Consider the following 18,695-nt stretch of genomic DNA (forward strand, 5'->3'; position numbering starts at 1 on the left):
CGCTCGGCAGCCTGGGCGGAGCACCGGGCAGAGAAATCAGGCTTCTTGGCCAAGGCCCTGACAAAACAAGGCGATAAGATGCTGGCCTCCCACTATGAACCCCACAAAATAGAACTTCGTGAGGCCTGTGCTCTTCACAGGCCCTGACAGAAACCCCTAACCACCCCCCAAGGAAACTGACCTCCACACCCCTCTTCCTCTCTGAACAATGAGGCCACGGTTAGGCCCAGTGTGGCTTTACCTCTACCCCCAGCGAGGAGCCACCCACCACATTAAACAAGACGCCAGAAGAGCACCAGCAGAAGTACTTTATTTGGCCGTTTCAATCCACCATGTAGGGCAGAGAACCCCGCCCCCTCACCTGCCCCTCGGAAACCCCGCCTTCCTACCCCAAGACAGTAACAGCAGCACCGTGCTGCCCGAGAGGCAGCGGCCATGGCCCTGGCATGGGGTCTGGCTCCATGTCCACAGGCTCCCAAAGCACTGCCCAAACCCCGCCCTGGCCCGGAGCCCAGGTCAACAGCAGCAGTCACGCCTGGCACTGCACGTCCTCAGGCCCATCGCGCATCCTCCTGGCCAAGCTTTCGCAAGGTGACCCTGGCTCGGCCACACTGGGCAGCACGCCTGGCCCCCAGGCCCGGTTCCGGGAAGGCTTGTCGCGGTGAGCAGACCCTCACGTCTCCGGCAGGCGCAGAAGGGTTCCAGAAGTGGTAGAGACACTGCAAGAGAGAGAGACAGTTGGTCCAGACGCGCGGGCCCAAGGTCTGGGGAGAACTCAGAACTCGGCAGGAACATTCCCAGGTTCCGGAGGAGAGGGGAGCTGGGCTTCCCTAGTGAAGGAAACCCACCTCTGCTCTGGGTGGTTGCTCTCACTGCCAGAGGCTGGGGGCAAGACTCACCAGTCCACCAGCTGGGCCCCGATGAGGTCGTGCACATGGTAGGCAAGGCCGAGTCTCACCGAGGCAGGCGCCCGCCGGCCCAGGAGCTCCGACAGGAGTAGCTCCCGGTACTTGGCCTTCCGGACCATGCCAAGGACAGCCTGGCGCCCTGGAGAGGTGGACAGGAGCAGGGAGTGAGGCCTGCGGCCAGAGGAGCCACGGAAAGGTGTTCTGGAGGGCTGAGGGCTGAGCTGCAGACAGAATACCTTTAACAAAATACTTAACGAATCTCCCAGCTCCAGGCACAGCCAGCCACCAACTCCCGGCATCTCGGACAGTGAGGACTCCGGCGTTGACCAGCTGCCTAAGCGGGTGGGAAGCCAGGAGAGAGGGGAACCGGCTCTGAGAATCCTCTCCTCACCGCTAATGTTTGGAAACATGGGCAACCGGACAAAGGGACCGGACAACAGACACCCTCCTCCCCGCCCCTGCCCAGCAGGTCTCTGGTCCCATTCGCCTACCCAGCTGCCCTCTCGCACGCTCTCTTCCTGCTGCTTGTTTCCTAAAACCAGTCTTGATTCCTCCCTGACCACAGCCCTGACGCACGCTCAGTCCCACCCGCAGGGGAGACATAAGGGTCTTTTTCCTGTGCCCCTGCCTGACCACAGCTCCTCCCACATCTACTGAGAAGCAGCTCATACAACGCCTTCACAGATACCATGGTGCACAGTAGGGGCCGGAGTCGGCCAGCCCGGCACGGACATTTCCCCTCGCCGCGCCTGGCTGCTGCTCTGGGATACGAGTGCTTCAGTGCCCACCACTCGCGCTCTTAGTCTCAGCGTGACGCACATCAGGCATGTGTGGTGCCTGCCGGGCCTCTGGGTGCATCTCACTAGCCACCCAGGGAGCCTGAACTTAAGGCCGAGGCTCCAGGTGAGATAGGCCTCTCTCTTGGGGGAAGGATACAAATTTAGATTTTACAAAAAAAAAAAAAAAAAGTCAACCTTTTGGGCAGGATCCGCAAAAGGAAAAGGGCCAGGCTGGGAGGAGGGAGGCAGGGAGGCGCCAGACGCCGGATGTGATTGGCCCCCCAAGTCTCACGTGATCTCTGTGTCCCTGAAGCCAAAGGTCTGCGTCATTTGGTCCTGCTGGAAGCTAAGGTCCCCACAGGCTGGAAGCACCAAAGCCAGAAACTTCTGCACAGCCCCAGCGTAGGACCGGCCATCGCAGGCCTTGAGGACCTGGAAGCAGGGATGAGAGGCTGGGGGGCGTTTCTCGGCACGTGGGAGGCAGACCCCTTCTGCCCAGTTCATCTCACCTCTCAGACCTTTCCTCCCGCTCCTTCCTGGCCCTCCTATTACTACCAACCAGAGCCCGTGCCCTGGGAGGTGTGGAGTGGGTAGCCGCCTGCCCCGCGCCCCAGCCACACGCACTCTGGTCCTGTAGTCCTCGGTGAGAACAATCCCGTGGGCGTCCAGGTCGAAGCCCAGCTGGATGACTCTGATCTCCCCCTGCTCCTGAAGTTCTTTCTGTTTCCAGGAAGATGGGGGTGAGAAGAAGGCTATCAGGGTAAGATGCCCTAACATACCCGGGGGGCGCTGCCCATACTGGGGAGCTTTTCTCCAAGTGAAGGGAAAACTGTGGGGAGAATCAGGGGAATCACCAAAGAGTATTTTCCAATTGGATACCCACCCTCCCATCCACCCACCTCATCTCTTATGTTAAACGATCAGTACATACTTTCTAAGACTAATCATATGGCAGACACTAAGTACGATAAAATAGTGATTAAGACAGACCCTGCCCAGCTGGTGTGGCTCAATGGTTGAGCATCAACCTATGAACCAGGAGGTCACGGGTTGACTCCCAGTCAGGGCACATGCTCGGGCTACATGCTCAATCCCCAGTGGGCGGGGGGCGTGCAGGAGGCAGCCAATCATTGATGCTTCTATCTCTCTCTGCTTCTCCCTTCTTCTCTGAAATCAATAAAAATATATGTATATTTTAAAAAGACACAGACCCTGCCCTCAAGGAATTAAGTCTAGACTGTGGGCAGAGGAAAGTAGTGAAGAATATGGGATAAAATGTTTAAAACAAATAAAAATCAACCAGGACTAGTGTTTCTAAGAATACAGCAAGAACTAACTCACCTACTGAAAATTAATTAAAATGCTGGATAAAATATTGTTTTTAAAATTGTTAAGCATCAAAGAGCTCACAAGATAATACGTCAACAAAAAAATTCATAGAAATAATGGGGCTCTGTGGCCGGTGTGGTTCAGTGGTTAGAGCATTGGCCTGAGCACTGAAGGGTCGCAGGTTCCATTCCTGGTCAAGAGCACATGCCTGGGTTGCAGGATCAATCCCCGGCGAAGGCGACTAATCAATGTGTCTCTCACATCGATGTTTCTCACTCCCTCCCTCCCTTCCACTCTCTCTAAAAATCAATGGGGAAAAAAATATCCTCAGGTGAGGATTAACAACAACAAAGATGTAATTGGAAGATGGAGGGCAAATCTGTCCAGCACAGTCAAAAATAACTGGGCGCACACTAGCCAGTTTGGCTCAGTGGATAGAGCATCGGCTTGCAGACTGAAGGATCCCAGGCTCAATCCCCAGTAGGGGGCATGCAGGAGGCAGCTGATCAATGATTCTCATTGTTGATATTTCTCTCTCTCCCTCTCCCTTCCTCTCTGAAGTCAATAATGACATACTTTAAATAATAATAATAACTGGGCATAAATAAGTAAATGAACACACAAGGAAACAAAATTCAAAAGAAACAGACAATAGAAACAGACCCCAAAAGACATGTTATCAGGGAATTATCAAAAACAGACTACTAAAAAACCCCTATGTGTATAATGCTTAGATAATAACAGTCAAGACAGAATTTTTTAGCAAGAAATTATATAAACTGACATAATATGTTGAAAAATAACCAAATAGAAATTCTAGAACTGGCAAGTGCAATTAAGGACTCAATGGATGGGTTTAATGTATTAAGGCACAGCTAAATAAAAAGCTACTGGCCTGTAAAACAGATTTTATAAAACTAACAAGGATATAATACAGTCAAAAAGATTGAAAATGCAGACAAGAAGCTGAAAGACGTAAAGGATACAAAGAGAAGGTCCAATGTATGTGTAATTAAAGTCCAAGGAGGAATGAAAAGAGATAAGGTAGGGGAAATATGTGAAAAAACAATAACATATCCACAATCACAAAAGTATATTAATCCAATTTTCATTAACTCATAGAACAGACAAAATAATCAGTGAGGAACTAGAAGACTTCAATTGTAACTCTAGTTACTGAGAAATTAATAACTGAATAATGCATATTCTTTTCAACTACACATACAATATTTAGCAAAACTGACCACATAGCATGAAGCAAGTCTCAACAAGTTTCAAATGGCGAAAATAATATTGTACGCTTTCTGGCCAATATATCACTTAGCCAGAAATAAGTAACAATCCTATATAATAAAGAGGTAATATGAAAATTGACCATCATGCCCTCACACAAGATGGCTGGCAGAGGAGGGCAGTTGGGAGCAACCAGGCTTGCAGGGGAGGGCAGTTGGGAGTGACCACACCTGCAGGGGAGGGAGGGCAGTTTGGGGGGACCAGGCCTGCAGGGAAGGGCAGTTGGGAGTGACCAGGCCTGCAGGGGAGGGCAGTTAAGGGGGATCAGGCCTGCAGGAGAGGTCAGTTGGGGATGACCAGGCCTGCAGAGGAGGGAAGCTGGCGGGGGGGCGGGGGGGGTGAGGAACCAGGTCAGCAGGAGAGGGCAGTTGGGGATGACCAGGCCTGCAGGGGAGGGCAGTTGGGGGGGGGAACCAGGTCAGCAGGAGAGGGCAGTTAGGGTGACCAGGCCGGCAGGAGAGGGCAGTTGGGGGTGACCAGGCCTGCAGGAGAGGGCAGTTGGGGGTGACCAGGCCTGCAGGAGAGGGCAGTTGGGAGTGACCAGGCCTGCAGGGGAGGGCAGTTGGGGGTGACCAGGCCTGCAGGGCGGGCAGTTGGGGGCGACCAGGCCTGCAGAGGGGGCAGTTGGGGGCAACCAGGCCAGCAGGGGAGGGCAGTTGGGAGTGACCACACCTGCAGGGGAGGGAAGGCAGTTTGGGGGGACCAGGCCTGCAGGGGAGAGCAGCTGGGGGGAGGGGGGACCAGGTCAGCAGGAGAGGGCAGTTAGGGGCAACCAGGCCGGCAGGAGAGGGCAGTTGGCAGCGACCAGGCCTGCAGGGGAGGGCAGTTGGGAGTGACCAGGCCTGCAGAGGAGGGCAGTTGGGGGGGACCAGGCCTGCAGAGGAGGGCAGTTGGGGGGGACCAGCCCTGCAGGGGAGGGCAGTTGGGGGTGACCAGGCCAGCAGAGGAGGGCAGTTGGTGGCGACCTGGTCTGCAGGAGAGGGCAGTTAGGGGCGACCAGACCGGCAAGGGAGGGCAGTTGGGAGCAACCGGGCTGGCAAGGAAGGGCAGTTGGGTGTGATCGGGCCAGCAGGGGAGGGTAGTTGGGAGCGACCAGGTCTGCAGGGGAGAGCAATTAGGGGCGACCAGACTGGCAGGGAAGGGCAGTTGGGGGTGATCGGGCCAGCAGGAGAGGGCATTTGGGGGCAATCGGGCCAGGAGGGGGGCATTTAGGCGTCGATCAGGCTGGCAGGGGAGTGGTTAGGGGGTAATCAGGCTGGCAGGCAGAAGTGGTTAGGGGCAATCAGGCAGGCAGGCAGGTGAGCGGTTGGGAGCCAGCAGTCCCGGATTGTAAGAGGGATGTCCCAGATTGAAGAGGGTGCAGGCTGGGCTAGGGACACCTCCCCCCCCAGTGCACGAATTTCGTGCCCCAGGCCTCTAGTCCTATATAATAAAAGCCTAATATGCTGAGTGTCCAGTAAACTGGTCAGCCATTCAACCAATCAAAGCTTATTATGCTAATGATATGCTAACCACTTGCTATGCTGTGCACTGACCACCAAGGGGCAGATGCTCTGACCTGTAGGTTAGCTTGCTGCTGGGGCCCTCAGAGAGAGATTAAGCAGGCGGGCCCCACAGGCCCTGGAGCCCTCGGGGTCCCTCCCTGGTTGGCCCACCTGCACCGGGACTCTAGTAAGGTAATAAGAAAATGCTCAGAAATTAAAACATACGTTACTAATCAACCCAATAAATCAAAGGGGGGGAAACACAGGACAAATTAGAAGACATTTTGAAATAAATGATAATGAAAACATATACCAAAACTTGAGAGGATAAATCTCAATACTTAGCGGAAAACTACAGCCTGCCATGCATTTCTTAGAAAAGAGAGAATAAAAGTTAGTGTGTGTGTGTGTGTGTGTGTGTGTGCGCGGGGGGGGCGGGGGGGGGGCGGGGGGAGTAAAACAAACCCAACAGTACAGGGGAAACAGATGAATGAAGCAGAAAACATGCCAACAAGAGAGCAACAAAGCTAAGTGTGAGTTCTCTGAAAGACATTAACATTGACAAGCGGAGAAACCGAAAAGCAGCCAGCCAGTAGATAAGAAAGGCCGTGTTCCCGATTCTACAACGTCATGCGGCGGCAAACGTTTATGCCGGTGAATTCCCGAGCTCCGCGCTCCCCTCGGGCACCTGGCTCGCTCCCCGCCCGGCGTGCTGACCGGGGCCGCCGCGCCCTCACCAGCTGCCGGTCCGCCGCCGTCCGGTCCGGCACCAGGCTGTACACCTGGCTCCGCAGCGCGATGGGCGGCAGCGCGTCCTCGAACAGGCCCCGCGGGAACAGCCGGCCCAGCTCCGCGACCGCCGCGCGCGCCGACCCCGGGCGGGGAGGGCTGCCCGGCGGGGCGCCGCCCCCCAACACCCGGGCATCAGCCGCGCCCCCCGGGGGCTCGGCCTCGGCGGGCCCGCCGCCGCGCCGCCGCCTCAGACCCAGCGGCTTCGCGCCCGGGCGCGGCCTCTTCCGGCTCATGTCGCGGACCCGGCGCCGCGGCCGCGAACGGAGGCCCCGGCGCCGCGGACGAGCGGCCACCCCGGGAGCGCGGGCTGGGCCCTTCGCTGGCGCGGAATGATCGCGTCATCGGGCCGGAAACCCGCCGGGCCTCCGCGTTCCTGCGCGGCGTCGGCTCCGTGGTGACCCGGCCTGGGCTCAGCCGCCAGCTCCTGCCCTCCCCGCGGGTGCACCGGGAGGGACCCTCCCCCCGCCGCGTGGTTCCAGGCCGGGGCCGGCCGTCGGGAGGCCCGCGCCTTCCCCCCTCCTCTGCAGAAGGGCCGCCCCCGCCTCCCAGCGCCTCATGGAGCCCCGGGGCACCAAGCGGGGAGCTGGGAAGGTAGAAGGAGCCGAACCGCGGAACAAACCCCCGCGCCCCGCGCCCTCGCTGCCCACGGAGCCCGCCCTCTACTCCGGGCCCTTCCCGTTCTACCGGCGCCCGTCCCAGCTGGGCTGCTTCTCCCTGGACGCGCAGCGCCAGTACCACGGCGATGCCCAGGCCTTGCGCTACTACAGCCCACCCGCCGCTGGTCAGGGCCCCAACTTCGACCTCCGAGAGGGGTACCCCGACCGGTACCAGCCGCGGGACGAGGAGGTGCGAGAGGGCCTGGACCACCTGCTGCGCTGGCTCCTGGAGCACCGAGGCGGGCTGGAGGGGTGAGCGCGGAGACGGAGCAGCGCGGGCGCGCACCGCCCCGGGGGGAGCCCCGGGGGGAGCTCCGGGAGCCATCTGCGCCAGTGCGCGGTGCCCTGCAGCCTCTCCCTCCTCTCAGAGGTCCCGGCTGGCTGGCAGGGGCCATCGTGACGTGGCGGGGACACCTGACAAAACTGCTGACGACACCGTACGAGCGGCAGGAGGGCTGGCAGCTGGCGGCCTCCAGGTTCCAGGGGACGCTGTACCTGAGTGAGGTGGAGACGCCGGCTGCTCGCGCGCAGAGGCTCGCCCGGCCGCCCCTCCTCCGCGAGCTGATGTACATGGGGTACAAGTTCGAGCAGTACATGTGTGCAGGTGAGCGTTGCCCCTGCTCTGCAGGCCCCCCGCTCCCCCAGAGACTACGAGCCCCCACCCTGTTGCTGCTTCTCTCTGTACAGACAAACCTGGAGGCTCCCCCGACCCCTCTGGGGAGGTTAACACCAACGTGGCCTTCTGCTCTGTGCTACGCAGCCGCCTGGGAAGCCACCCTCTGCTCTTCTCGGGGGAGGTGGACTGCACAGACCCCCAGGCCCCATCTCCGCAGCCCCCCACCTGCTATGTGGAGCTCAAGACCTCCAAGGAGATGCACAGCCCTGGCCAATGGAGGAGCTTCTACAGGTTCAGGAGGGGGTGGGCGGGCCAGGGCCGAGAGCTGACAGCTGGGACAGGGCCTTGGGGGAAGAGGAGGGGGCGCCCCGCTGAGGCCTGTCTTTCTTTACAGACACAAGCTCCTGAAATGGTGGGCTCAGTCATTCCTCCTGGGAGTCCCCAATGTTGTCGCTGGCTTCCGCAACCCAGAGGGTTTCGTCTGTTCCCTCAAGACCTTTCCCACCATGCAGATGTTTGAGCACGTCAGGGTAAGGCGGTGGTACCTGAACCCCCACGCCAAGACCCCAGGCCCCGTGTCCAGGGCCGTAGTGTGTCCCTCTCCCGCTCCTGCCCTCACTCGTTTCTGCCTCCTCCTCGGCCCTCTCCAGAATGACCGTGACGGCTGGAACCCTTCCGTGTGCATGAACTTCTGTGCCGCCTTCCTCAGCTTTGCCCAGAACACAGTCGTGCAGGACGACCCCAGGTGAGGCATTCCGCTCTGCCCTCCCCTCTGGGTCCCAGGAGCCTGGCCTCCAGCCCTCAGCTGCTGACTCCGTCTTCCCCTCAGGCTTGTCCACCTCTTCTCCTGGGAGCCTGGCGGCCCAGTCACCGTGTCCGTACATCGGGACACACCCCATGTCTTCCTGCCCACATGGTACGTGGAAGCCATGACTCAGGAGCTCCCATCGCCCCCCCAAGACACCGTCCCCTAAGGACTTATACTTCAGGGGGGCTGGTCCTGTCTCTGTGCAGTTAAAGGCAGATTTCTAGGTGGTTCTCCCTGCTGTGTCTTTGAGCTGTCACCCTGCCCAGCACCTCAGTACACACCGGCGGTTTGCTGTTTTATTATTCCCCATGGGGCCATTCACTGCGTGTAGAGGCTAGCTGCAAAGACGATGTCCCTCCGCAGCAGGGTAGCTGCCGTCTCCATCTTGGCACCCAGCACAGGCTCGCCGACCAGGCGGGCCGCCCCTCGCAGTGAGCGACACATCTCGGCCAGGCGCTGGATGCAGCGGACCACCAGGCCCTCGGGCGTCCCCGAGAGCCCTGCCAACTCCGAGAAGGGCTGTGGGGGAAGCAGGGTGGGGACTAAATTGGATAGACCTGGGCAGGCTCTCCCCAACCGTCTGCAAAACCCCAAATCCAGTTACTCACCATGCCCCGGGCCCACTCGTACACAACCCCGACCAGCCCGAAATTCAGCTCCCCTACAAATTCTTCCACTGTCTGGTTCAGGCCACAGGCCACCTGGACCTCACCAATCCGCTTGGCCACAGCGCGGACACGTTCCACTCCCTGCAGGTGGGGAAGGACAGGTTAAGACCCCTTCCTGCTCCAGGACTAGGGAGGCTCAGATCAAGGAAGAAGCCATTCCAGCTCTTCGGGGCACGTACAGGGTTGGAGAGGTCACGGGGGACCCTGGGGGTAGGGCCTGGGAATGCTGCAGCCCGGGGAGGGGGGGCCCAATACCTGTTTGAGGGTACTTGGGAGCTGCTCCCCAGTGTCCCCGGGGCTCTGGCAGACCAGGCCGGAGAGCAGGGCTGCTATCTCCTCCGGCCGCAGGGCACTCAGAGCGTTGTCGAACATGAGCTCGGTGAGGAGCAGCTCATGGCTGCTCATGGCACAAGCCACGCGCCCCGCCAGCTTCACCGTGCCCGCCTCGTCTACATAGCCCAGAGTTCGGAGCACCTGGACGGAAGATGGCGGGTGTCGGGAGCCTGCTGTTCTCCCTCACTAGCCCCCCACACTGCTCTCACCTCTACTCGCTGGTGGTACTCGGGGAGCAGCAGCAGCGACTGGTCTGACAGCAGGAAGCGCAGCCGCTCTATCTCCTTCTGTAGCTGCCTTCGCTCCTGCAGCTTCAGGTACTGTGGAGAGCCACAGCAGGGGCGGGTCAGCTCTCCCTCGCCCTCCACGGGGCTTGAGGACCAGGACTGACATGGGGGTGGGCAGCCTACAGGGGACCAGAGAGAAAAGGCTTAAAGCTGGCATCCAGGGCCCTACCTGGGCAGGGAAACGGGGGCTGTGCACGCACTGAGCCCCCCGGATCAGCTCCTCTAGCTTCCGGGCCCGGAGTCCCCCCTCAACCACTGACACATCCTTAAGCTGCAAGTCGTTGACAGGGTCAAGGGTAGGGGGTCCTGTCGGGTGGGCCTGAGCCAGGCGCAGCAATTCCTGGGCAGCAGCGGTCACAGCAGCGAGGGGAGGGTCTTTCCTGAGGAAGGAGCAGGTCCTGAGACGGGCTGCGGGCCTCCCAACCCTGCCTCCCACTCCCCCCCAAGTGGTCCCTCCCCGGGAAAGGGGCCTCCCCAGCATCGGACTTGAATTTCAGCTGCTGCCTCCTGCTGAAGTCCTCCAAGATCTTCTCCCCGTTCACCCGGAGCACTTTGGTGGTGATGGCAGCCACGTCTCCGGGCTGGAGCTTGGCCACAGTGTGGTCACAGGGCCCTGTGAAAAGGGACGAGCAGGGTCAGACCTCGCCCCGAACCCAGGTGCCCTGCCTTCACTGCCCTTAGGGACCTGGGCATCTGCCCCTCTCACCTTCAGGCAGGAACAGTTTGAATCCCACCAGGTCCTCTGGGTAGGGCACACCTGGGGAGGCCGAGCGCCTCTCCCGTGGGTCCTCAGACACGGGTTTATCACACAAGACCAGAGCGGTGAATGCCCTGCTGGTGGAGTTCGAGGAGACCTAGGGGCGGGAGGCCGGGACAGGGAATGAGAGGAGTGGACAAGGTCGAGAGCAGGTCCGACCTCAGGCGGGGATCCCGGAGCAGCCGCACAGAGCCCACCAATGCAGACCACGCCAAGCAGGCGGGGTGGGGAGCGGGGAGGGCAGAGGGCACGAAGTGGTGGTGATGGGAGGGGAGGAAGGCAAGAGGGAAGGTGAGGGCACTGCCGAGTGTAACCTGCTCCTCCCTCGGGCCCAGATCCCCGGCATCACCTGCAGGATCACACCCAGTGCGTTGTGATGCTCCTGAGTCTTCACAACCACCACCCTCCCGGCCGAGAGAGACTTCAGCCCGTTGACAGACTCCATGACACGTCGCTGAGGAGCGGGGATGTGCACACGGATGAAGGAGGCAGTCAGGGATGCAGGGACCAGTTCGGGGGCACCCAGAGTGCCGCCCTGTCTTCCCCTCCGTCTGCCCGCATCCCTGCTGACCTGGATCAAGCTGCGGGTCTCTGTCAGCTCCTCTCCCCAGCTATAATACTCGGGCAGGTCCACCAGTTGGCCAGTCAGGTCAGGCTCCTCCAAGGCCCCCAGCTTCTTGGTTAATTCAGCCAGAGCCTGTTCGTGGGCCTGGGCAGAAGCAAGGGCAGGTGTGAAATGAGTCTCCAGGCTCAGTCGGCTACATCCCCACCTGCAGCCCGCTGGCCTCCACATGCCCACCTATCCCCAGCCTGGCTTCCCTCGTCCAATGTCTAGGCCAGGGTACTGGTCACCCGACCCCTCACCTTGCTGTCCTTGCGGGACGGAAACTCAGAGAAGCTCCTCTTCATCATGTCCTCCACCCTGAGGGCGTCCACCCGCAGCAGGTTGAGGATCATGGTGTACGTGAGGCGGAACTGAGACTGCAGCTGCGATGGCTTACCCTGTGGGGAGCGGGGAGACCAGGCTGGGCCCGTTGCTCCCCACCCAGCCCTCTGCGGACCACCCTAGACAAGCTGCCCACGCACCGCTTCTGCCAAATAAGGGAGCAGAACTGATGGAGTCACAAGGCCCTGCTAGCGCTGCACTCAGTGCGGGAGAGAGCGGGACCAGGTCTCGCCCTGGGATCTGCTCGCTCCCACGGGGCTTCCCGGGCAGAGGAAATAGTAGACAGACAGGAGAGGGCAAGGGCCGGAGAGGCAGCCGCGGGCGGGGCTGGGCCTGTGTCTCACCGTCATCATGCGGTGCAGGTCCACCATCTCGGGCACGCGGCCCTTGCAGAGCAGGATGACGGTGCCCGTGGGGTCCAGGCCCCTGCGGCCCGCGCGGCCCGCCATCTGCACGTACTCCCCGGGGAGCAGGTCCCGGAAGGCGTTGCCGTCGTGCTTTCGCATGGAGTCAAACACCACCGTTCGGGCTGGCATGTTGACACCCATGGCAAAGGTCTCTGTGGCGAACAAGACCTGGGACACGGGAAGAAAGATCAGCACAGGCCACGCAGCCACCCCCCGCCTCACTAGCAAGGCCATGTAGGCAGCTGGCATGGTCCAGGTGGTTAACTCAGGAGCCCACTCCACTCAGGGCAAATGGATAGAGCAGGGATGACCACTTCCCTCATTCATTTACTTAGCTATTCCTTTCTTGGTGCCCCCACATCCCACCCCCCCGTCAGTCATCCGATGTCTAATGAGTATCGTTTTGTGTGAATGTGTTCTTACGCGTTGTCTTATGTGCATGTAATTTGCAATTCACATTGAAAGCAGTTGTGTATCTCCTGTTTACTTCTTTTCCTCCACATGGTGTTTTCAGCACCCACCTGTCCCTGTGGTTGTACCTAACCCCTCGCTTCCAACTGCGGCAGGACAGTGGGGAACACCCCTCCAGTTACCCGGCTGCTCTCCCCGGGGGGCAGGGACCGATCCCTGCCAGACTAGCCAACAAAGAAAGAGCAGACATGTTTCCCCCTGGGCGCGGGTGAGGACTTCCTGTGGCTTATATTCAGGAATGGAATTGGGTCAGAGTATGTTATACCTGCTCTGGCCTAAGGAAAGCCAGGTACGCTCCGGACTGGCTGCCCTGTGCGAAGGGTCCTAGAGGCCTATGCAGGCAGACCTCGCTCAATTGCAATTTGCAGATACTGCGTGGCCATCACCACGGGGGCAAGACCTCCAGCGAAAAGGTTACCATTCACTGAAGGCTCAGAAGATGGGGAGCATTTGTAACACTATTCTCTAAAGTACGTACGTTGTTTTTAGACATAACGCTTTGTACACTTAACAGAGTTCAGTATGGTGTCAGCATAACTTTTAAGTGCACCGAGAAGCCAAAAAACCCGTGTGACTCGCCATAATGCGACACTACGGAGGTCTGGGACCCAGCCCGCAATGTGCCCGAGGTCTGCCTGCGGCTGTGGCAGCTTTTGGCACTAGCCAGTTCCCTAAGTTTCACCATCTAATCACTGAACCCTTATCTCATGAGTTTCAATTTGCATTTTTCTGATGACAGCGTCTGTGCTTGCTAGCTTTTGGGGTTTCTCTTCTGAGCGCATCCCCGTTTAAGATGAGGACCCTAAGGTCCGGGAGATGAAGAAGCTGCCGCAGGGCCGCAGGGAGGAGGCGGTGTGCACCTTGACCAGGCCGCGGCTGAAGAGCATCTCCACAATTTCCTTGAGGATGGGCAGGATGCCGCTGTGGTGCACGCCCAGGCCTCGGTGCAGGAGCTCCGACATGTGCAGCACCTGCGGGGACCGAGACCGTGGTCAGGGAGGGGCGTCGAGCACCCAGCCCACCGGCCTCCGAGCCCAGGGCCCTCCACACCTGGGGCAGCTGCCGGTCAGAGCCGCGGAGGCGAGCAAGGCAGCGCTGCAGGAACAGGTGAATCTCGCTCTTCTCTGAGCTCGTGGTGAGGTCCAGGGAGGTGAGGCCCGACGCCTGCTCATCACAGCGGCCCCGGGAGAAGGTGAACACCACCACGGGCAGCTGCGCACGGGTGCGGAGGGAGGCCAGGAGGGACAGGTACACACCGCGGTCCTGGGGAAGGGGGTGCAAAGGCACAGGTGGAGCCACCGGTGGGAGGAGAGAAGGAAGAGTCATCAGGGGCAGTGCTCACAGCGCAAGTCCGATGCCCCGGGGGACGAAGGAAGAGGCAGGTGGTGAAAGGTCTGGAGCCTGCTGGTCCTCACCTGTGCAGGCCCCCCCTGATGCGTGGGCTGCTTGGCCCCAAAGGTCTGGGCGTGTTTGCTCATCCTCTCCTTCTTGGCCTCCACAGCTGCATAGTACCTGGGTGTGCGGAGGACGGCCATCAGTCCCGCCCGCCGGGCCCAGCGCTAACCACCCCCCCCCTCCCCCGCTTACCCCTTTGTGTGGAAGGCGCCTCGCGAGTCCAGCAACAGGAAGAGCTCCCCCTGGGTCTTGGGGCTGTTCCCCGTGAAGAGATAATGCTCCAGCGGCACGGGGCGGGCGGCAGTGCTGACCACGTAGATCTGGCGGCGCTTCAGTCGTCTGAGTGGGAAGGAAACAGGTCAGGTGGGGGGTGGGAAGGAGCAGCCCACATCCCCACCCACTTTCCGCCTCTGGCCTCCCCCAGTCTTTTCTGGGAGCTGGACTGGGAGGCTGTCCCCGTCATCGTATCTCTCAACATTCAAAGTGGTCTGGGCCCAAGTGGGCCATGTTCCCCAGACCCACCCCGGCCCCCTCTGCCCCACGGTCTGGCCACGCTCCCTGCTGTGGCAGTCCTCGCCCCCACCCCCAACCACGGGAGGACCACAGCACCTTCGCCCAGCACCCGGGACACACATCTCACCCAATCCAGTCAGCAAACTCAAGGGCGTTGGGGACAGTGGCACTCAGAAGGATGATGGAGACATGGTCAGGAAGCATGATGAGCACCTCCTCCCACACGACCCCACGCTGGGCAGAAAGGGAAGACAAGTCACGGGCAGCTCAGAGGGGCTGTCCTGCTCCTCGGCTTCCACTGGAGGGCAAAGGCAGGGAGGTTGCAGGGTGTGTGGCGGGAGCTGCTGAGCTGGCCCCACAGGAAAGAACTGCTGGTCTGGGGCCCCACGGGCCTCCTGCTCCTTACCTCAGCGTCGTTGATGTAGTGAACCTCATCGAAGATGACCCACTCCAGGTCCCGGATGACGTCTGAGCCGCTGTACAGCATGGAGCTGGGGGAGACCGCAGGCTGACTCCCCAGTGGCTCCTGCCTCCACCAGCCCAGCCAACAGCTCCAGAGCAGCCTCGCCTTCCTGAGCCAAACCCACCCGTGCCGAGTGCCCATCTCTCACCGAAGGATCTCTGTCGTCATGATGAGGCAGGAGGCCTCTGGGTGCAGCTGGACGTCCCCCGTGAGCAGCCCCACGTCCCCGAATGTGTTTCGGAAGTCTCGGAACTTCTGGTTACTCAGAGCCTTGATAGGGGAAGTGTAGATGGTGCTGGAAGAGGGTGAGGTTCGCCAGTCACTCCACACAGACTGCGGTCAGCACCTCCTCGCCCACCCTGAGCCCTCCCAGCAGCAGCCGCAGCGCTCAGGCGCCCCCCTTTCTTCACCCAAACAGCCCTCATTCTCCTTCATGACGTGATCCCAGAAAAATTCTGTCCCTCGACCCCTTCCTGAACTAAATGCATGCAGGTCATGCTTCTAAACTCTCTCCCCACACCTTCTCGTTTCCTCCCAGGCCCGTCTCCATTCCTCCCCCAACTCTCCCATCTAAAAGATGGAGTAAAGCCAGGCTGGCGTGGCCCAGTGGCTGAGCACTGACCTGTGAACCAGGGTCACAGTCGGGCACATGCCCGGGTTGCAGGCTCAACCCCAGGGTGGAGCATGTAGGAAGCAGCTGATCAACGATTCTCTCTCTTCACTGATGTTCCTATCTCTCCCTCTCTCTCTTTCTCTCTCTCTCTCTCTCTCTCTCTCTCTCTCTCTCTCTCTCTCTCTCTCTCTCTCTCTCCCTCTCTCCCTCTCTCTCTCCCCTTTCCTCTCAGAAACCAATAAAAATGTGTTTTTAAATAATGAATAAAAGATGAAGTAAGGACATGGGAAGAGAGGAGCTTTAGAAAGGACGCGGGAGAAAGCAGGGATGGCTGAGGAAGGGAAGGCGGTACCGCGTCATGTGCTTCTGGGCAAGGGCAATGGCGTATTCGGCCACAACCGTCTTCCCTGCAGATGTGTGCGCCGCCACAAACACCGAGTCGTGCCGTTCCAGGTGCAGGATGGCCTGTTTCTGGAACACATCAGGCTCAAATGGCCACTGTGGGAGAGAGAACTAGATGAGGGCTAAGGAAGGGAGAGGGGCCTTCCTACCTCTGGCTCCTGGGGCACGCAGGGCAGAAGGCCAGAGTGAGCGAGGCTGGGACTGAGGTCCAAGACCGGCCCGGAAGGCATCTGGCCTCTGGCGAGGAGAGCGGACAAGGCAGGGGCGGGGAGGAGGCGGGGAGACGTGAGGCCTGGGCCACACTACCTGGAAGGCTGGCTGGGGAACGAGGCGGTAGAAGTCGCCAACGGGGGAGGTGACATCCACAGGAACGGCCCACTGCTCCTGAGGGAGGGGCTTGGGGGGCTCCGAAGGGGACACAGCTGTGGACGCTTCCTGGAAAAGTAAGGGGTGGGAGCGATAGAGATACAGCCAGAAAGCTCCCCATGACCACTCCTCCCAAGAGATGCTCCAGTCTCTCCCATAGAGCCAAGCCAGCCAGCCCACCGCCCGGGGCCAAGGCCCCCTTCTTTCCCGTTTCAACTGCCCAGAAGCACCCACCTTCAACACTAGGTCCTCCAAGCTGCTTGCTCTGGCCACGGGAGCACTGCAGGGAGAGGCTGGGACAGTGTCTCCTCTGGTACCTCCTGGCTGTCCCACTGCCTCCCTCTCGTCTTCGTCGCCCCCACCCAGATCCAGGGGCTCTAGCAGACGGCTGAGGCTGAGCAGCCCAGGCGCTGGAACTGGGTGATCTGAGGAGCCAGGCAAAAAGGGAGACCCAGTCCGTCCATCTCCGTTCTACAGGAGAAGGGCGCCACTTCTACACGCCCATCCCAGAACTCACCCTTTGGTGCAAAGTCCACACCTCTCTTGAAGCCAGGTGGAACGGTAAGGAGGTCTGCAGGGCAGGGACAGAGCGCGTCAGGACCACTGCGCACTCCCGAGCAAGTCCCACGTCACACAGACTAAAGAATGCCATGCACAGCACGGGCGTTGTAGCTGGGGACAGCTGTAATAGTTTTCCAACACGCGACCGTAACGTTTGTTACGGAAGGGGGACCTTTTCCTAACTTGATCAAAGGCACGGAAGGGCTAGCAGCAGCCCAGTGCTAGGCCTGGGCCCCTCGTCCTCAGGGCCCAGACTTGGAGCCCTGCCTCCCCAGGGTCCAGCCTGGCACCACCTCACCTTTCTCAAAGTCTATCTCCTCCTCAGCCTCCTCCCGGGTGCTCAGCTCTGTGAGGGTGGGCTCATCCATCCCACCTGGGGAGAGGTTGGACACGAGGAGTCATGAGGGGGGATATGGGAACCTTCCCTGGAGACTGAGGGCTCCCTCCCCTTCAATCTCATTCCCACAACAGTTACCTGGCCAGAAAGGGTACTGTGTTGGATTCCCCCACAAGGACTGGGAGATGGGCCCTGGTGGCCGGCGAAGAGATAAGGAGGTGGTGGCCGACAGGTCTGTATTCTCCAGCAGGACCTGAGGTGCGCGAGCAGAGCCGAGGCTGAGCTTGCCTCCGACCCGCCTCCCCCAGCCCTGCTGCTCGTGGCCCCTGAGCCCTTACCTCCTTGAAGCCCAGTATCTGGCCCGTGGTTGGCTGTCTCTGGGCTTGCAGGTCGGAGGGGACTGGGGCCCCCAGGACAGTAAGGAGGGACCAAGGATCCATCTTCCTCTGCCATTTTCTAGAGAGAGAAGTAACTTTCAAGTCTTCTTTCTCCTCTGTCTCAGCTCCCTCCATGGGCCCACCTCCCTCGGCCAGGCCCCTCCGACGCCCACCGAGCTGAGTGCTCCAGGCCATGCAGAGGCAGCCAGGCTGGCGACGACAGGAACCGCTGCTCGGCTTCTTGCTGCAGATCTGGGGCACAGGGAGGGAGGCCGTGGGGAAGCTGGGGCCAGGCGAGATGAGAGACAGGGATGGGACTGGTGTTAGAGCAGAAACGGCAGATGACCCAGACAGACAAGGACAATCAAAGTGAAGCGATGTTTCCCAAAGGCTGTGACACTTTCAGGGACAAAGGACCTGCTGGTTTATAGTACAGATTTCAGAAGCTGGGGCTGGACCCAGGAATCCGTGTTCTTTAAAAGCTGCCCCCCCGATTATGAGGCACCTGAAATTTGAGAATCACCAGCTTTAGGGAAAAGGGCTGGCATCTCAGCCACCAAGTGCTTGGAGACAGAAGGGCCTGCACGAGGACAGACACACTGGAAAGCGCAGCTGGGGAGCTAAGACACCCCCGGAGCGCCCCGCTGGTCCTCAAGGGGCTCCCACCCGGAGCAGCACTAGGCTGGAGTCTGCCCTGCACCAGGCCGGCCCGATGGCAGGTGTCGACAGAAAAGCGGGTCTGCTCGTCCTACTGTAAGGAAAGGGTTTTGAGCCCAGTGCGGGTCAAAGGTTAGGGTCAAAAGTCACTCACCGTGCTCTCCGGAGCCCCCCGCACATTCCGCAGCGCCCAGCGCCCAGTGCATCCCAGCTCCACAGCCCGAAGAGGCAGGTCCAGGGGGCCCGGGGGAGGCAGCACTACAGGAGGAAGATCAGAGGTCAGGGGTCAAGGGTAGATTCCTGTCTACTCCTTCGTTCCACCCCCGCCCGCTCACCGAGTCGCTCCGTCTCCATCATCTGGGAGCCACAGCAGCTGCCCCGCAGCCGGAAGTGCAGCGAGGAGCGGCGGTAAGCCCCGCCCCCGAAAGGGCGGAAGTGAAGGCGACTTCCGCCACCCACCCGCCGAGTGCCTGCGAG

General features: G+C 60.0%; 3 protein-coding genes across 6 annotated transcripts; 1 reads left to right on the forward strand and 2 right to left on the reverse strand.

Annotated features, from left to right (window-relative positions):
• Positions 1-288: 288 nt before the first annotated feature.
• Positions 289-6,849, reverse strand: STK19 (serine/threonine kinase 19). Of its 3 annotated transcripts, none has more exons than XR_004975272.1 (6): positions 6,531-6,849; positions 2,312-2,407; positions 1,980-2,119; positions 1,164-1,242; positions 900-1,047; positions 289-719 (listed from the first exon to the last, which is right to left on the reverse strand). XR_004975272.1 is itself a non-coding variant. In XM_036356455.1 (6 exons), the coding sequence occupies exons 1-6, from the start codon at positions 6,816-6,818 to the stop codon at positions 674-676; spliced, it is 816 nt and encodes a 271-aa protein (XP_036212348.1). In that variant the 5' UTR covers positions 6,819-6,849; the 3' UTR covers positions 289-673. The 3 variants fall into 3 exon arrangements, 2 of the variants coding, with proteins under 2 accessions (XP_036212348.1, XP_036212349.1); XM_036356455.1 differs by having other exon boundaries at positions 1,145-1,242; XM_036356456.1 differs by lacking the exon at positions 1,980-2,119.
• Positions 6,850-7,108: 259 nt separating this feature from the next.
• On the forward strand, positions 7,109-12,538 carry DXO (decapping exoribonuclease). Its single transcript, XM_036356452.1, is given in 8 exon segments — positions 7,109-7,493; positions 7,610-7,845; positions 7,929-8,148; positions 8,252-8,387; positions 8,508-8,602; positions 8,687-8,807; positions 8,809-9,983; positions 11,046-12,538. Coding segments are annotated over 7 exon segments (1,242 nt in total). The 5' UTR covers positions 7,109-7,140; the 3' UTR covers positions 8,890-9,983; positions 11,046-12,538.
• Positions 8,948-18,676, reverse strand: SKIV2L (Ski2 like RNA helicase). Of its 2 annotated transcripts, XM_036356447.1 has the most exons (28): positions 18,554-18,676; positions 18,373-18,476; positions 17,735-17,844; positions 17,523-17,640; positions 17,323-17,437; positions 17,146-17,220; positions 16,804-16,857; positions 16,521-16,711; positions 16,227-16,355; positions 15,871-16,016; positions 15,054-15,200; positions 14,849-14,933; positions 14,570-14,676; positions 14,122-14,268; positions 13,950-14,046; positions 13,585-13,797; positions 13,395-13,505; positions 12,001-12,231; positions 11,575-11,712; positions 11,282-11,419; positions 11,060-11,164; positions 10,660-10,807; positions 10,440-10,566; positions 10,123-10,333; positions 9,876-9,986; positions 9,589-9,807; positions 9,274-9,414; positions 8,948-9,184 (listed from the first exon to the last, which is right to left on the reverse strand). In XM_036356447.1, the coding sequence occupies exons 1-28, from the start codon at positions 18,573-18,575 to the stop codon at positions 8,984-8,986; spliced, it is 3,741 nt and encodes a 1,246-aa protein (XP_036212340.1). In that variant the 5' UTR covers positions 18,576-18,676; the 3' UTR covers positions 8,948-8,983. The 2 variants fall into 2 exon arrangements, with proteins under 2 accessions (XP_036212340.1, XP_036212338.1); XM_036356445.1 differs by having other exon boundaries at positions 11,060-11,419.
• Between the last annotated feature and the right edge of the window lie 19 nt (positions 18,677-18,695).

The sequence above is a fragment of the Myotis myotis genome, unplaced genomic scaffold (assembly GCF_014108235.1).
Source record: "Myotis myotis isolate mMyoMyo1 unplaced genomic scaffold, mMyoMyo1.p scaffold_m19_p_26, whole genome shotgun sequence".
Lineage (NCBI taxonomy): Eukaryota > Metazoa > Chordata > Mammalia > Chiroptera > Vespertilionidae > Myotis > Myotis myotis.